The sequence below is a fragment of the Mercurialis annua genome, linkage group LG1-X (assembly GCF_937616625.2).
Source record: "Mercurialis annua linkage group LG1-X, ddMerAnnu1.2, whole genome shotgun sequence".
NCBI lineage: Eukaryota > Viridiplantae > Streptophyta > Magnoliopsida > Malpighiales > Euphorbiaceae > Mercurialis > Mercurialis annua.
This window is the reverse complement of record NC_065570.1, coordinates 7,825,678-7,842,610: the sequence shown is the minus strand read 5'-3', so window position 1 is coordinate 7,842,610 and position 16,933 is coordinate 7,825,678. Positions and strand designations below refer to the sequence as shown.

The 16,933-nt window shown below is 32.1% G+C and overlaps 2 protein-coding genes across 2 annotated transcripts; both read left to right on the top strand.

Annotated features, from left to right (window-relative positions):
* The first annotated feature begins 6,973 nt into the window (after positions 1 to 6,973).
* Positions 6,974 to 10,934, top strand: LOC126666049 (dnaJ protein ERDJ3A). Its single transcript, XM_050359003.2, has 7 exons — positions 6,974 to 7,167; positions 7,470 to 7,525; positions 8,109 to 8,182; positions 8,462 to 8,982; positions 9,065 to 9,406; positions 9,776 to 10,126; positions 10,311 to 10,934. Exons 1-7 carry the CDS (start codon positions 7,081 to 7,083, stop codon positions 10,596 to 10,598), a joined length of 1,719 nt encoding a protein of 572 aa, XP_050214960.1. The 5' UTR covers positions 6,974 to 7,080; the 3' UTR covers positions 10,599 to 10,934.
* Positions 10,935 to 13,855: 2,921 nt separating this feature from the next.
* LOC126661867 (pyruvate decarboxylase 2) lies at positions 13,856 to 16,836 on the top strand. The gene is made up of 6 exons (XM_050355750.2): positions 13,856 to 14,647; positions 14,762 to 14,925; positions 15,034 to 15,684; positions 15,771 to 15,888; positions 16,223 to 16,411; positions 16,491 to 16,836. Exons 1-6 carry the CDS (start codon positions 14,132 to 14,134, stop codon positions 16,659 to 16,661), a joined length of 1,809 nt encoding a protein of 602 aa, XP_050211707.1. The 5' UTR covers positions 13,856 to 14,131; the 3' UTR covers positions 16,662 to 16,836.
* The last annotated feature ends 97 nt before the right edge of the window (positions 16,837 to 16,933 follow it).

Below are 16,933 nucleotides of genomic sequence, written 5' to 3'. Positions count from 1 at the left end.
TTTTTTAGGGTCTTTTTCAGCCCCAACTGACATTGGTTGCGGTGGTTATTAAATTTTGGCCTCTCAAAGTCATGTTCTTTGCATAATTTTGCAATATTTCAATTAATCAAACACAATAGAAATAAAAACAACATATTAATTTATTATTTTAACTATTAAAATATTTATTAGACCTGTTGAATATTAAGTGTGATGGAAATCCCACATTGGAAAGATATGAGTAGAATGTGGAATATATAAGTGAGATGGACTACCTAACCCATTACCTTAGGGTTTTGGGTTTAATGTGGTATCCGGCCCACGGTTATATGCTTCACATTCTGGGTCTCATGAATGTATTCTCCCATACATTGTGCTCAATTTGGACCAACAATTGGTATCAGAGCCCGGTTCGGCTGGGTGGAACTTGGTGACTCCGGGTAGCCATCCCGAAAGGGTTGGAGTCTAGTTCCGAGGTAAGTTGAGCGATCTAATGTGGAAGGGTATCACACTTAAGGGGGAGATTGTTGAATATTAAGTGTGATGGAAATCCCACATTGCAAAGATATGAGTAGAATGTGGAATATATAAGTGGGATGGACTACCTAACCCATTACCTTAGGGTTTTGGGTTTAATGTGGTGTCCGGCCCACGGTTATATGCTTCACATTTTGGGTCTCATGAATGTATTCTCCCATACATTGTGCTCAATTTGGACCAACAAGACCAAATAATTTTTTTAAACCCTAATAATATTTAAATATTTTAAAGAAAACACAAATATTTCTTTGATGTGTCAAGGTATCAAGAACGGTATGTGCTTAAATTCATACGATTAAATACTAATGTCAAAATCTTGATAAAAAATTTTCGGGCCTTGATTGTCTTACCTCAAAGCCATACCTTTCAAGTTGAAGCAATGTGATATTGTCCCAGCAGGTGTCCTTTCCCCAAAACTCTAAGCAGGAAAACTTCTATTCGTATGACCTATCCTATTTTCATTGCAAAACAACTTAATCAATCAGCTTACCAGGCTATTTATTTACATATATTTTCTTCTGGAAGCAAATACAAGTCGGTCCAAACGTAAAGAAAAACAGAAAGAACAAAGTACGCTGAGGAGTAATTCTGGAATACAAAATTAATACAGCAGTGTTCCTTACCAACCCACAAAACAAATTTTCTTGCAATAAAAATAAACAAACACAATCAATCTTAATAGTTCAGTTTAGAATTTATAAAAAAGACATAAATAGTTTAAAATCAAAGTCACTTAGATTTAAGCATTTTCTTCATCCCAATCATCTTCTCCTCCTCACTATCAACACCAACATATGTATTATGTTGCTCAGTTTCAGGCTTCAATATCAGCTTGGCTATACATAAAGTCTTATCAATAGGATATTTGCCCTTAGAGCTATTTTAAAAAAATCAACAAATAATCGGTGATCATTAGGGGTTATTTTTTAGTTTAGCACATATAGAGAAAGTATTTTCCTATTTGTGCTATATTTTTGCGTATTTACCATTTTCCTACTTGTTCGCAAAATGGTTTTGCGAGCAATATGTTAATTTTAATGCTGTTCTCTAATCCATTTGGAGAGCATCCCTTAGTCACCATAGATGGTGATTAAGCGTTATAAGGCTGCTCTCTAATCCATTTGAAGAGCAGCACGCATTAATAAAAAAACAAATGTTAATTATTAGGAACCAATCGTTACCGTTTAATGTTTTGTTCCTCAATCATTAGCACTTAATGATTATATCATATATTTCAACTTTTATAAAATTTTAACTCCTAAAATTTGAACTTTTAAAAAATTAATTCCAAAAAATGTAACCCTTAATTCTAATTTTCATACTTTATTGCAATTACGATTTCTTATTTATTTTCAATGATGTTCATTTATGTTGTTTGATGATTATTGTTTAATTTTATTTTATTTAATAGTTGTTAATTCTATTAGTAAGATTATTGATTATTTATAAAATTATACTTTATCAATTAAAAGAGAAATCATATTTACGAAATAATTAACAAAAAAATAAATTTAAATAATATTTACTCCAATCACGATAACTTTTTTTTATTATCTATACTATATATAAAAGCACGGATGGGGGGGGGGGGGGAAGGCAAATTTACTGAATAATCCTTTTAAGTTTACTACTAAGTAAAAGTTTTATAGTAATTAACTAATTAGTTATTTAATTATTCACTATTGTAATTAAAGTCCTAATTAAAATAGGTAGCTAAATTATCTCCAATTTAATTTTTAGTATGTAAACAATAACTAAATTGTCTCCAAATTAGTAGGAATACCTATCTTTTAGTTTGATTGAGCTACAAATTTATTGAGCTACAAATTTATATCTTATTATTTTTAAAGATATTATTAATAAAATTAAATTAATTATTTAATTATGATTATTATAAAACCAAAAGAAGAATAAATTCAATATGGAAAAAAAATTGATAACCGAATATATTATATTTACTTTTACAAAAATGCTTAACTAATTTAATATTAATTATAAATAAAAAATTGATTTAATTATAATAAATTTATTAATATATTCATTAACGAATTACGTTACGAGCCACGTGCATAGCACGTAATGCGAAACTAGTTGTTTTAAAAAAAACGATGAAGAAGATAAGGAAAAAGATAGGGAAAATAAGAAAGTTACTCTAAATATAAAAAAATTGAAGCGTTTGCCGTATTTACAAAATAGAAATAGGGTACCAATTTTTGATAAAAATCAGGAAAATGTAGTTAGTTTTGTAAAAAGGGTAATCTACACAAATCCCCTAAAAATGCTATGATGTTATATTTTTACCTCAACATTTTAATTTTGGCAGAAATCTCTCAAAAAAAAGAAAAGTTTTCACAAATCCCCTATAACCCAAAATAAACTAATTTTATAGTACAATAGGACAATTTTAACCTTAGATCTGTTAATCTCCAATCCAAAATTGTCCCAAGTCTTCATAATTGGTTCCGCAGCAGCTTCGTGAAAGTCCAGCGGCGTCCGGCGAAGAGAAAGTGGCTAAAGCAGCGGAGGCGGCGGGCGGCAGACTTCAGGTAATTTGCAATTGCAATTAAAAAAATGGCCAAAGAAGCAATTCAACTTAGGAAACAATGGATGAATGGCTTGACGCAAGATGAACCCAACTCCAACTCCACCTTCATTTCATCTCCATCTCGCATCGACTCACCGGAGAAGAGAACCATGAACTTGGACTGTTCATTTTACACAAACACAGCTGGGTTCGTTTTCAGCTGGGTTCCTCTGCATATGAACGGATATTTGTTTGTTTGTGACGAACTCAGCTAGTGAACACACCTCCGGCAAGGCGATGACGAGTTTGTTCGTGTTTCTCTACTACCTTTTTTGTCACCCGATGCAAAACATAAAGCTAAAGGTTATTATTGCTTCTGTAACAAAAAGAATAGTTTCCACAACTTTAATTTGAAGTAGCTTTTATGTTGCATTAAATTCAGATTTAGGGATTTCTAGTGGTGGTATGGATTGTTTATTCTCTTGAATTAATCTATTTACAGAGCATAACTCTAATTGTGCTATTTGTTTTATAATGTTTTGTGAATCTTCAGTTTAGAGCTAGGTTTATTTTTAATTATGAATTGATATGATTTCATATGTCTATAATAAGGAGGACAAAAAATAGACAAGAAGCTGAAAATTGATGATCATGCTAGAGAAAAAGATTAAACATTTATAATCTGTTATTGATTATATTTTACATGTGCTAATTATAATTAGATTCATGAGCTGGTATCATTGATTTATGTTTCTTCTATTTGTGTAGCAATTCAATTTAGTGGTTTCTCTAATGAATTTCTATTATAGTGTTTCATTTATTTATAAAGAAATAAGTTTGGATTTGTTGCCTTCTTTTTAAGGTGATAGTCATTATATATGATCATATTGTTATTCAAGTTTTTCTACTAAATTGTTATTATTTACATTGTCGCGATTAGCTCCGTTAGCAATTAAGATTTTTCATTCTTTTGATGGATAGTGGAGACATTGTGATTCTTAAATGTTTAAGATATTATAATTATATAAAAAAAAGAATTAGGTCTGCTTGGAAAACTACATGTCATAACAAGTGCATCAGATGTCATGTTTATAGACACAATGTGAAGACTTGCAGGAGTATGCCTAAGAAAAAATAGTTCAATATGTTGTATTATTTCAAGTTCACATGCGGTTTACATCAGGTTACTTTTCAGTTTTATAGATTGTCAATTACATTTTGCTTAAAAAAGTATTCAATTCTTATAATAGACTATATATCAAAATTCTCTTTATATAAAATGTCAGTTAAGATTGCAAAAAGGAGTAAGACAAATTTTATTAAAAATTAGATTAAGATAGTTCAGTTGATATAAGTTCATGTCAGGTTGATTTTCGGTTTTATAGACTGTCAAATACATTTCACTTAAAAAAGATATTCAATTTGTATATTATACTAAATTTCTAAATTCGCTCTATATAAAATGTTATTTAAGATTGTAAAGAGCAGAAATATAAATTTTATCAAAAAATTGAATTAAGATAGTTTAGTTGATATAAGTTCACATCAAGTTCATATAAGGTTGATTTTTGATTTTATAGACTGTCAAATACATTTCACTTAAAAGAAATATTCAATTTTTATATTACACTAAATCTCAAAATTCTCTCTATATAAAATGTCATTTAAGATTGTAAAGATCAGTGAGACAAATTTTATTAAAAATTGAATTAAGATAGTTCAGTTGATTTAGATTCACATCGGGTTCAATTTAGGTTGTTTTTCAGTTTTATACATTGTCAATTACATTTCACTAAAAAACAATTATTCAATTCTTATAATGACCATATCTCAAAACTCTCTTTTTATAAAATATCACATAATATTGTAAAGAACACCAAGATAAATTTTATAAAAAAAATGAATTAAGATAGTTCAGTTGATATAGGTTAACATCAGGTTCATATAAGGTTGATGTTCGGTTTTATAGACTGCCAAATATATTTCACTTAAATGAGATATTCAATTTATACATTACACTAAATCTCAAAAATTTCTCTTTTATGAAATGTCAGTTAAGATTGTAAAGAGTAACACGACAAATGTTATTTAAAATTGAATTAAAGTAGTTCATTTGATATAGGTTCACATCAGGTTGATGTTCGGTTTTATAAACTACCAAATACATTTCACTTAAAAGAGATATTCAATTTGTATATTACACTAAATCTCAAAATTTCCTCTATATGAAATGTTAGTTAAGATTGTAAAAAGTAGCAAGACAAATATTATTTAAAATTGAATTAAAGTAGTTTAATTGATATTGGTTTACATCAGGTTCACAGAAGGTTGATGTCTGGTGTTATAGACTACCAAATACATTTCAATTAAAACAGTTATTCAATTTTATAATAAAAATAAGCAACAATAAACGTAAACATAACATCATCCACTTCATACCATTTGGTATTACATAGCATTAAACCACTGTTATTGTATTTGACAACTGAGCTCTTTGAATATACAACATTCTTGTCTTTTTTTTTTCAAATAACAAAGGTAAACATTTTGAATCAGTTGATCGAACCGATTGTCTGTGGTTGTGATTCTAGTGCTCACACTATGTCCTATTTTTGCCTTCTTCGTTAGATAGTAAAATAATATATCAACATGCTGCCAACAAACAAGATGAGAAAATTAAGTTGATATAAAGTTCATATATGGTTATTATAACTCGCATATATATAATTAATAATTAAAAAATAAAACTGAAACAAGCTAAAACACATACACAGTTGCTAATTGGCTGATTAGGCTAATAAAGATGATAAAACCAGAGTTTCTTTTCAATTTCAGCAACATCAAGGCGAAGTTAAGGACACAATGAAGTATGCGCTTCGTCATAATCTTTCTTCCTAAAAACATACGCACACAAAATCGACACAACATCTTAAATCGACAAATCAATTTAGCACAAGAATTATATCAGTACTTGCAAAGCAATCTACAAAAGTCAAACATATCACATGATAAAAATAAAATAACAACATCTAAAAAACCTGAAGATATAAATTAATACTCTATTAAATTGTAGTTGTTAGTGATCTCCTAAATTTGACCAAACAAAGTCAGTAATGACACTCAAAATCAATTATTTTTGGCTATAATGAAATCTGTTTTACGAAAAAAGAGAAAACAAAAAGAAAAAAAAATCTATAATCATTCTTAATCTTTCCCAAAACTTCTATTTGAATTTCAAATTCTCTTTTACTGACCACCACATCTTTTAATCTCTTCATGACCACGGTGGTTCCTACTTCAAGAACGGCTTTATAAGATGTTCCAACACTTTACCCAATATTTCTGCGAATGCTCTAATTAATCAAGTTATAATCAAGCATGAGAGAACTTCCTATAGATCTATTAATTTTTTGAAAAGAAGAGCAAGACATGTAGCTTTTCTTTTTGACTCCGACCACCGCAGCCCGACCTCTGACCACCGTTGAACAGAAGATAAAGAACCTAATTTAAGATTGCAGCGGTGGTCAAGAACGTAGAAGAAGAGGGAAATTGGGAAACAAATTGAGTAAATGAAGTGCACAATAGTAACAGTAGTATAGGGTTAATTTAGTAACTTGTAATGGAAAGGGGTAGAGTTAAAAATAAACATTTTAAAAAGGGGGATTTTTGCTAAAAATATTATGTTGGGCTACTAACATAAAGTTTTCAAATTTTGGGTGATTTGGTGTAATTTTCTCTTGTAAAAACCCCAAGTCCTTAACTATTGGGCCGGTCAGCCATTGTTGAGCCACTAGCCCAAAATCATTATCGTCACAGAGGTAACACGTGAGCAGTTCTAATCTTGTTTGGACAACACAAGCAAAATATTTTAAACAAATCTGATTGGTCAGTTGGCGTGGTATTGCATAAAATACGCCACGTATTATTTAACGTCCTGAAGCATCTGGAAATTTCTTAAACCCGCGAAACTATTAATACATTTTCCGAACCTTCAAATCGCACGTTACGTTTAATTTCTCTGTCTCAGATCTCAAGACATGAATTCACGCACAGTTTTAATTTTCTTTGTATTATCTCTGGCCGTATTATTAACGGAGGGAGCCAAAACTACCGATCCATACAAGGTAAAGTTTCAATTTCCCAATTTTTTTGAATTTGTGATATGGTTTGGTAGTGCTGTTGATTTTGAGAAATTTGCTGAAGAATTGGCCAACTTACGCCAATTTTGAACTCTTTTGAAGTGAACTTACTAATAGACAAACTTGATGATTATTATTAAATTCTTTGGAAAGAATTAAAACAAATTTTTGGGGTATTCCTTGTGTTGTCTAAGTAATTTATGTATGTAGCACTGTAATTGTGTTTGATGATATTTAAATTTGTTTTTTCAAGTCTGTCTAATGGATGATTGTTTTTTATTTTTCAGGTTCTTGGGGTGGATAAAAGTGCAAGTCAACGAGAAATTCAGAAAGCTTTCCACAAGTAATTTTTCCCTTAGTTTCTGCTTCTATTTTCAATAAATTGACTCTGTTGTTTCTTGAACTTAATGTTACTTCCTTGTTTGAGTAATGGGTCAATTCGTTCTCTGAACTTTTGACTCAGGATTCAATAACTCTCCAGGTTAATTAAGGACAAGGTTATACATAATAACAAGTTTAGGGATCGAAATGAAACAAGTTTAGGGTCCGAACAATAAGTTATTTAACTCCAAATCACGAGTTCAGGACTGACCGGGTTGACCCTTTGTTGTTCCTTGTTTTATTACATGCTTTTCACATGTGTTATTTAAGAATTGAGAACAAATCTATTGTACTAGTTACTTGCTTTTCTACGAGCATCAACTGGTTTTGTTTTATTGATTATTTTTTCTCTGTGGTTTTAGTATTGAGTGGCTAGATGCTCCCATTGTATTATATGTTCCATATGTTCCTCGGAAAATTTGTTTTGAAGTATATGCACACAATGTTATTAATGCCTATGCCACTGGGAGAAAACAGAAAATTTCCTCATGTTTTGGCATCATGTTCTACAATTTCTTATTCTGCATCAACTAATCTTTCTGTAGGCTTTCTCTTCAATACCATCCTGACAAGAATAAAAGCAAGGGTGCTCAAGCAAAGTTTGCTGAGATAAATAATGGTATGTTCTATTCACCTGCTCACTCATGTTCTGCTATATGTTAGAATAGGGGTTTTCCTCATTTGAAAGCCTTTTTAAGTGTTCAATCTGATGACAATATGCCAAACATAATTTCTGAGTATTTCTTATCTGGTTGTGAGAGACTTCTGTCGATTTTTCATTAATCAATGACTATAATAGAAAAAAAGATGTTACACATTTTATTTCTTTTTTGGTGTTGTTGCTATTTGCTATCCCATTCTTGTTGTAATGTTATCTTCTGGTGTCTTGTTTCATCAGCGTATGAGATACTATCAGACGAAGAAAAGAGGAAAAACTATGATCTTTATGGGGATGAGAAGGGAAACCCTGGATTTGGTGCTGGTTATCCTGGTGACCAGGGTGGATATACTTCTTATAGCCAGGGGTCAAATGGGTTTAACTTCAGACCTAATGGGTGGCAGAATATGGGAGGGCAGGACGGTTCGAGCTCATATTCTTTCTCCTTTGGCGGTCCCAGTTCTCAGAATTCATTTGGTTTTGACCTGAATGATATCTTCTCAAATTTCTTTGGGGGCGATGGTGGCGGAAGTCGTTTTGGTGGCTTTGGAGGTTCTACCAAGTCCCATTCCAGCTCTTCATCTGGCTCTGGAAGCTCTCCTAAGAGCTTCAGGCCCATAAATTCTAAAACTTTTAAGAAAGAAATCGCCGACCAAGGAATGACTTGGCTTTTATTAGCATATAATCCCTCATTGAGGGGTAGCCATTCTCATGAATCAATTATACAGGAGGTTGCTGATTCATTACAAGGAGCCCTTAGGGTACTTTTGCAACTCTCACATTCTATTAATGGATTTTCTGTTTATGTTTTTCGATATTCACTATCACTCTTTTGTTTTGCAGGTAGGTAGCATAAATTGTGAAACTGAAAAGTCTTTCTGTAGCGAACTCGGCATACATCTCCGCCAAATGCCAAGGGTATTTGTGTATTCGTACAAAGCAAATGAGAAGGGCTCTTTGGTAGAGTACAATAGTGATATGGTTGCTAAGAGTTTGAAAACTTTTTGCCGAGATCATTTGCCGAGGTTTTCGAGGCGGATTGACTTGAAGAACCTTGACGGTTTCTCTGGTAGCAATGAAAAATTACCTAGAGTGTTGCTTCTTTCCACAAAAAAAGAAACGCCTGTCATATGGCGTGTACTTAGCGGCCTATATCACAAACGCTTCATCTTTAGTGATGCACAGGTATTTTATAATCTTTTAGTGAGATTAACTATTCACTTCACAGATATTATTTCACAAAGATTGTAGATAACATGGCCTGCTTAGCTTTTAGTATGCTAGAAAGTTGAATATGTTAGCTATATGTTTATCTTAAACATATCAGACGTGCTTTTTCAGATTTTGTGGAGGAAATTCTGATTATCTGTGTGCTAATAACGAATGAGATGATATGTTTTCCTCTGATTTCAAATATTTCTACTTGGAAACCAGACTGATTGATTTGTCATTGACCTCTACTAGGACCTTATTGTTTGAATGAAAGATGTTTTTTGCTTTTGTTTATTAGAAGTTTCAATTTTTGTTTCATAATATTGATCAATGTTGCTTTAGGTTCACGAAGTGACTGATCCAATGGCAAAGAAGTTGGGAATTGATGAACTTCCAGCTATAGTTGGGTGGTTATCAAATGGAGAAAGGCGCGTCTTAAAATCTGGGATTTCTGTTATAGATCTGCAATCAGCAGTTCAGGATCTTAGTGCCATACTTGATGGCTTTGAGAAAAAGAATAAGAAGACAGCATTTAATGAGGGAAGAAAGCAGGATGATTCTCTTGAGAAACAGATACCTTTGTTGACGGGCGTTAATTTTGATGCTCTATGTGGAGAAAAACGCCCCGTTTGCATTATTGGTGCTTTTAGATCATCAAAAGCAAGGGAGAAGCTAGAATCCATCTTAACTAAGGTATGTAAAGTTTTTGTAGCATGTAACAAATTTTTGTTCATTCTTTCCTGAAAATGAGATAGAATAGTTTTTCTCTTCTTGAATACGGAAATTGTTCTAATAATTCAAAAAGCAATATGGAAGGAAAATCTAAATTTGATAAGTGACTGAGTTTATTGTTTTGTGCACCACTTGTGCTTTTTAGGTATCTGAAAAACCACTATTAAGGCAACGGAATGCAGCATCAGGCTCCAGGGATTCGATTTCTTACGCTCTCTTAGATGCTAACAGGCAGCAAGCATTCTTAAATGCTCTCGATAAGTCGGGATTAAAATCATCAGATAAGTTATTATTGGCCTACAAACCCCGAAAAGGGAGGTTTGCAACGTTTACAGGTGAAATGACTGCAGAAAATGTAGAGGGATTCGTAAGCTCTGTTCTTAATGGAGACATACAATTCACCGGAACACGGCAGAAGCCAATGGTGAAATGAGATATAAGCTAAAGCTTACAATATTTTTGATCCTGGTTTGTGATAATTTGTAAATAACTATAGTGATGTGATTGAATTTGAATATATCATCATCACTTGATCTTGTGGAGAGTAGATATACACCTTCTAGCCCTTTGGACTGAAATGCTGCTCAGTTGTAATGTTGGTGCAGTTTGTAATGTTAAAGTGTAGAGGATGGGGAGAATCCCGTACCCTCTTAGAAATAGGATTTGCACCTTTTGCTTATTTTATGCCATACTTTCTCCCTGCACCGAGATAATCTAATGTTTACTTTGTACAAATTTAAAAGTTATAATTAGATTAATTATTTGTTTATTAGCTTGCACTTATATTTTTAATCTAATTATTTAGATATTTTTAATACTTATATGCCTAAAAACAACAAATGTTTTTTTTTTTTATGTGAAATCCAATTTTCAAACATTTGATAAAATATTGAAAGACCAGTTGTGTGCCCAGATTGAATAAGAAAGCCTTTTAAAACTTGTCGTTTTTTTATGTTAACCCAAAATGTAATTCTACATTAAAATGAATGTCAAATGTATGTAAAGTTAAATGGCTTAACACATCATTTGATCCCTAAACTATACACTTTTATTCTCTGAGATTCTTAAACTAATTTTATATTTTATTGGACCTCTTAATTTTATTTTTTGTTCTATTTAACCCATCAACTGCAATTTTTTTGCCGATCTGACTTTTTTCCTCCAACGTGGTAAAACCGCGTGTTTTCAACGCTTTAAAACGCGTAAAGGATAATTAAAATGCATAGATTGTTCTATTTAACCCCCGAACTACACTATTTTATTCTATTTGACCCCTGAACTTATTTTATTTTCCTATTGCATCTTCAAACTTTTAATTTTTACCCATTTAACCTTCTCGAAAATGCAATTATTTAATTTTTACCCACTTAATCTTCTAAAAAAATAAAAAATATTGAAATTTAGTCAATTAATTACATAATATAACTTCTTGTACATGTAAATATTTGTTTACATTTCAATAATGATAAATGGAGTTTGTCTGTTTTTAACGATATTATAAAATATATAAATTTACTATACTGTGATAATATTAAATAAAGACTAAGTCTTTTAAAAAATTATAATTTTTAGTATGTTTCACGAATTTTTAATTTTAAAAATTTTAATACAACAATTTTTAATTTTTTTGCAATTTTAAACCTTTCAAATTAATTCTAAATTTTTAAAAATTGTGTTAAAATTGGAAAACACGCTAAATTTCATGATTTTTAAAGCCTTAAATGATTTTTTCAAATAATATGTAAAGTACATCACTTTTTATTTTAAATTAAAAAAAATATATTTAGGCTTAATATATTTTTAAGACACCGAAAGCTTCAGTCAACACAGTCCTATCTTTTGAACCCTAAACCTTACTTTTTATTCCCTATGACCTCTAAACTATTTTAGTGTTCCATTGGACCTCTTAATTATTTTTTTTATTCTATTTAATCTCATGTCAGTAAAGCCATGTCAGCAATTTTATCCACGTCATCGCGCGTGGTGTGCACATTCCGAATGAGGGGTTAAATAGAACAGAAAAAAAAAAGTTAAGAGGTCCAAAAAAATACGAAATTAGTTTAGAGGTCACAGAGAATAAAATGGTATAATTTAGGGGTCAAATGATGTATTAAGCCAAAGTTAAATTAAGCTGAAAATATCAAATATTATTTAAAATTATAAACAATGAAAATAAAATTTTCATTAAGGTGCATATAATTACATTTGTTTGTATTCTACTATTTATTTAATAAATAAGAATCTAATTTTTATATATATTTTTAATGAATCATATAGATATTTTATGAATAAAATAAAATTTATCCCCGTTTGAGTCTAATAATTTATCGGTTTTCAACTATTTGACTCGAGAGGAACAAATTTCTTATTCAAGAAGGTAAATATGACAATAAATATAAAATCTAACTTCTTCAACAAAATTAAAAAGTGTTGTCATAATATATTTCCGGCTGATTTTAAAAAAACTGAAAATTAAATTTTTTATTAAAAATATTATTTAATAATAAAAATTAAAAAATATATATAACAATAAACTCATCGAAGATAAAAAAATTATTTTTTTTGTTAAGATTATTTAAATAAAAATTTAAATGTTTTTATAATTTAAATTAATAATATATATGAATCCCACCATATGAAATTCCGAGATCCGCCACTCTCTGGTGGAAACACTTATTTATAATTTTTTAGTAAGTTCAAACACTAATTTCTAACTTTCAACAACAAACATCAAATTGTAAAAAAAATTAGTTCAACCCACCAAAATTATTATCGGTTAAATTTAATTTGTTTTCAAGATTTAACATGATTCCCGTGTACGTGCATGAGTTCCACGTGTAATCTACCTAAGCTGTCCACTAGGAATCAGCAAAAAGCCCTCGACTGGTTTCCTGAAACCATTCCCATTCCGGTTTCGGTCAATTTTGTTTGGAATAGCTTTTGCTCATTGTTTTCTAATACTCCAGCACGCTGTCGTTTTGTTTTATCGTAATTGCACATAAAAGATCGATTATTGGCAGTAATTCAGTAGTAAAATATAAAGAAAACCGGGGCGCCTCTGAGGTTTAATTGACGGTTTTTTATATGCTTTTTCCCATTTGAGGTATAAAAGATAACCAATAATAATATGCTGATTTTACTTCTAAATATGAATCAGATAGAACTTCAAAAAATAAGTAACTAATATTGTATTTTAAAAATTAAAATTCGATTGTAAGGTACTAAAACTTAAAGTGTTTATAGTAGATTTTTCATTTTATAATTATTAAACAAATAACATGACAGATTTTTAGTACAATAAAGACAAAATTAAAAATATTTTATTGTAATATCAGAAACTAATTAATACTACAATTGTAGTACTTTTTTTTTGAAAAAAATTATATAACAAATTTTAGATTATAATGTTTTAAATTCATTTCAGATTGGGAGAGTCAAATTCACGATCTACATTCTTTATTACAATCTAAGCATAGTTTATTAATTTGTGCCATTCATTTTTATAATAATTGATGTGGATTTATTGCATTTAACCCTTTAAATTAAAAAAAAATTAAAAAAATCTTAATTCATGTACTTTTTGTAGAAATTTAAAGTAAGTATCTCAAAGAAAAAAAGATAATTATTTTTGAACTAAAATTAAGCAAATAGACAACTCATAAACGCTCGAAAAAAAAAAGCAATTACTTGCGCAGCATTTCTTCTAGTAATTTCTTTTTGAGAGGAGAGAAAATAATGGATCATCGGACAGCAACCAAACAGCAACTCAATCATACACAACAAAACCAAAACCGCCGCTTGTTTCCAATTTCTTCTTCTCCACTCCATTTCCATTTATAAACTCACACCCCCGTATAAATACTTGCTCCCATTTCTTCTCTCTTCTTCATCATCAAACCAAACCAAAACAAATCAAACCCAAAAACCAAGAAAAAAACGTTTCATTTCTCGTCTACATTTCACAGTATGGACACTAACATCGGATCTGTTGACACCTTGAAACCTGCTTCAACTGACATGTGTTCACCAGCAAACGGCACCGTTTGCACCCTCCAAACTTCCGTCTCACTCCCGTCACCTGACTCTACTCTCGGCCGTCACTTAGCTCGCCGTCTTGTTCAAGTTGGCGTCACTGATGTGTTCTCTGTGCCCGGTGACTTTAACCTTACGCTTCTTGATCATTTAATAGCTGAGGCGGGACTCAACCTTGTTGGGTGCTGTAATGAGCTTAATGCTGGATATGCTGCCGATGGCTATGCACGATCACGTGGAGTTGGTGCTTGTGTTGTGACGTTCACTGTTGGCGGTTTGAGTGTTTTGAATGCTATTGCTGGTGCTTATAGTGAGAATTTGCCTGTTATTTGTATTGTTGGGGGACCTAACTCTAATGATTATGGGACTAATAGGGTTTTGCATCATACCATTGGTTTGTCTGATTTTAGTCAGGAGTTGAGGTGTTTTCAGCCTGTTACTTGCTTTCAGGTATATACCTCTCATCTGGGTATCTTTTAGATTGTTTTTCTATTCATTTTTTTTGAAGTGGTGTTTTGATGATTGGTGATGATGGGTAGTTGGTGTTTGAATTTTGTTTAATAGGCAGTGGTGAACAATTTGGAAGATGCACATGATCTGATTGATACTGCGATATCAACTGCTTTGAAAGAAAGCAAGCCTGTTTATCTGAGTGTTAGCTGTAACTTGCCTGCTATTCCTCATCCTACTTTTAGCCGAGAGCCCGTTCCATTTTCGCTCTCTCCCAGGTAGGTTTTCGTTTCGTCTGATGATTTATGTTTAGGGGTTGATGAATTATATGGTCACAGATAAAATAATTGTTTGCTGTGATGTGATATTATTTTTGTCTCATGTAGATTGAGCAATAAATTGGGGTTGGAGGCTGCAGTAGAAGCAGCAGCAGAGTTTTTGAACAAAGCAGTGAAACCAGTGTTGGTTGCTGGGCCAAAATTGAGGGTGGCAAAGGCATGTGAAGCTTTTGTTGAGTTGGCTGATGCTTGTGGCTATGCTTCGGCGGTGATGCCGGCAGCTAAAGGACTCATGCCGGAACACCATCCTCATTTCATTGGAACTTATTGGGGTGCTGTGAGCACCGCTTTTTGTGCTGAAATTGTGGAATCTTCCGATGCTTACTTGTTTGCCGGACCCATTTTCAACGACTATAGCTCTGTTGGATATTCTCTGCTTCTCAAAAAAGAGAAGGCAGTCATTGTTCAGCCTGATCGAGTGGTGATTGCCAATGGCCCTGCGTTTGGATGTGTGCTGATGAAGGATTTTCTAAAGGCTCTCGCAAAAAGGCTCAAGCCGAATAATACTGCTCATGAGAACTACCGTAGGATTTATGTTCCTGAAGGACAGCCTTTGAAAAGTGGACCTAAAGAACCGCTGAGAGTCAATGTTCTGTTCCAGCATATACAGAAAATGCTGTCTAGTGAAACTGCTGTCATTGCTGAGACCGGAGACTCATGGTTTAACTGCCAGAAGCTCAAATTGCCTAGGGGATGCGGGTGAGTGATACAGAATCACATGTTTAATGTTAGCCCAGGCACTTGTGGTTCGTAAGTCTAACCGGAATTTAAAATTGGATTTGCAGGTATGAGTTCCAAATGCAGTATGGATCAATTGGTTGGTCAGTCGGGGCAACTCTTGGCTATGCTCAAGCTATCCCAGAGAAACGCGTGATCGCCTGTATTGGTGATGGCAGCTTTCAGGTATGACTCCAAGAATCCTGGCCTGAATTTCGCAATCTATTGTGATTCATTAATGTGATATTTAGCAATGGAACAAGTGACACTAGCTTATGATAGGCAATAAAGATTAAATTAGGGGGAAAGTCCCATTTAATTTTTAGGCTATGTGATGTAAAATTTGGAGAAATACTTGCATAGAAACTGTCCATCGTTAAACGATGTTAATAATGTGATCTAATCAATTAGAATTTTCAACCATCTAATAATCTGTTTAAAGGGTGGACACAGGCTATATAAAAGCTTTAGTAAAGTTTGTAAAATTATTTTATTTACTTGTTTGTTCCTTCCTTAATAGGTGACTGCTCAAGATGTGTCTACGATGCTGCGATGTGGACAGAAAACGATCATCTTCTTAATAAACAACGGCGGATACACCATTGAAGTCGAAATTCACGATGGTCCTTACAACGTAATTAAGAACTGGAACTACACCGGCTTGATTGATGCTATCCACAATGGTGAAGGAAAATGCTGGACAACCAAGGTGAGTTGGTGATTAAAGCATGACTGACTAGTGATTAATGCAATCAGAACACAGATCATAAGCGGCTGTGTCAATGCAGGTTCGATGCGAGGAAGAGCTAATTGAAGCAATTGAGATTGCGACAGAGTCGAAGAAAGATTGTTTGTGCTTCATTGAAGTTATAGTTCATAAGGATGATACCAGCAAAGAACTGTTGGAATGGGGCTCCAGAGTTTCTGCAGCCAATAGCCGCCCGCCGAACCCGCAGTAGACTGCAAATCTAGAATTGTTTCTAGTAGATTGAAATCATTTTGAGTTTGTGATCTTTGGTATTGTCTGCTAAATTGGTTGTATTTCTCTGACGTATGTGCAAATATTAGCTTGCTTGGTTCATAATTGTGTACTGTCCAGAAAGTTAATTAGTCAGCAAGTTATTATTTGGGAAATGGTATTTAATTTTGTTTGATTTGTTTATATACTTTTTAGTGAGTAAATTTTTTATTTTTATTTCATTAAATGTTTTTCTTTTGATAATTTGGGAGG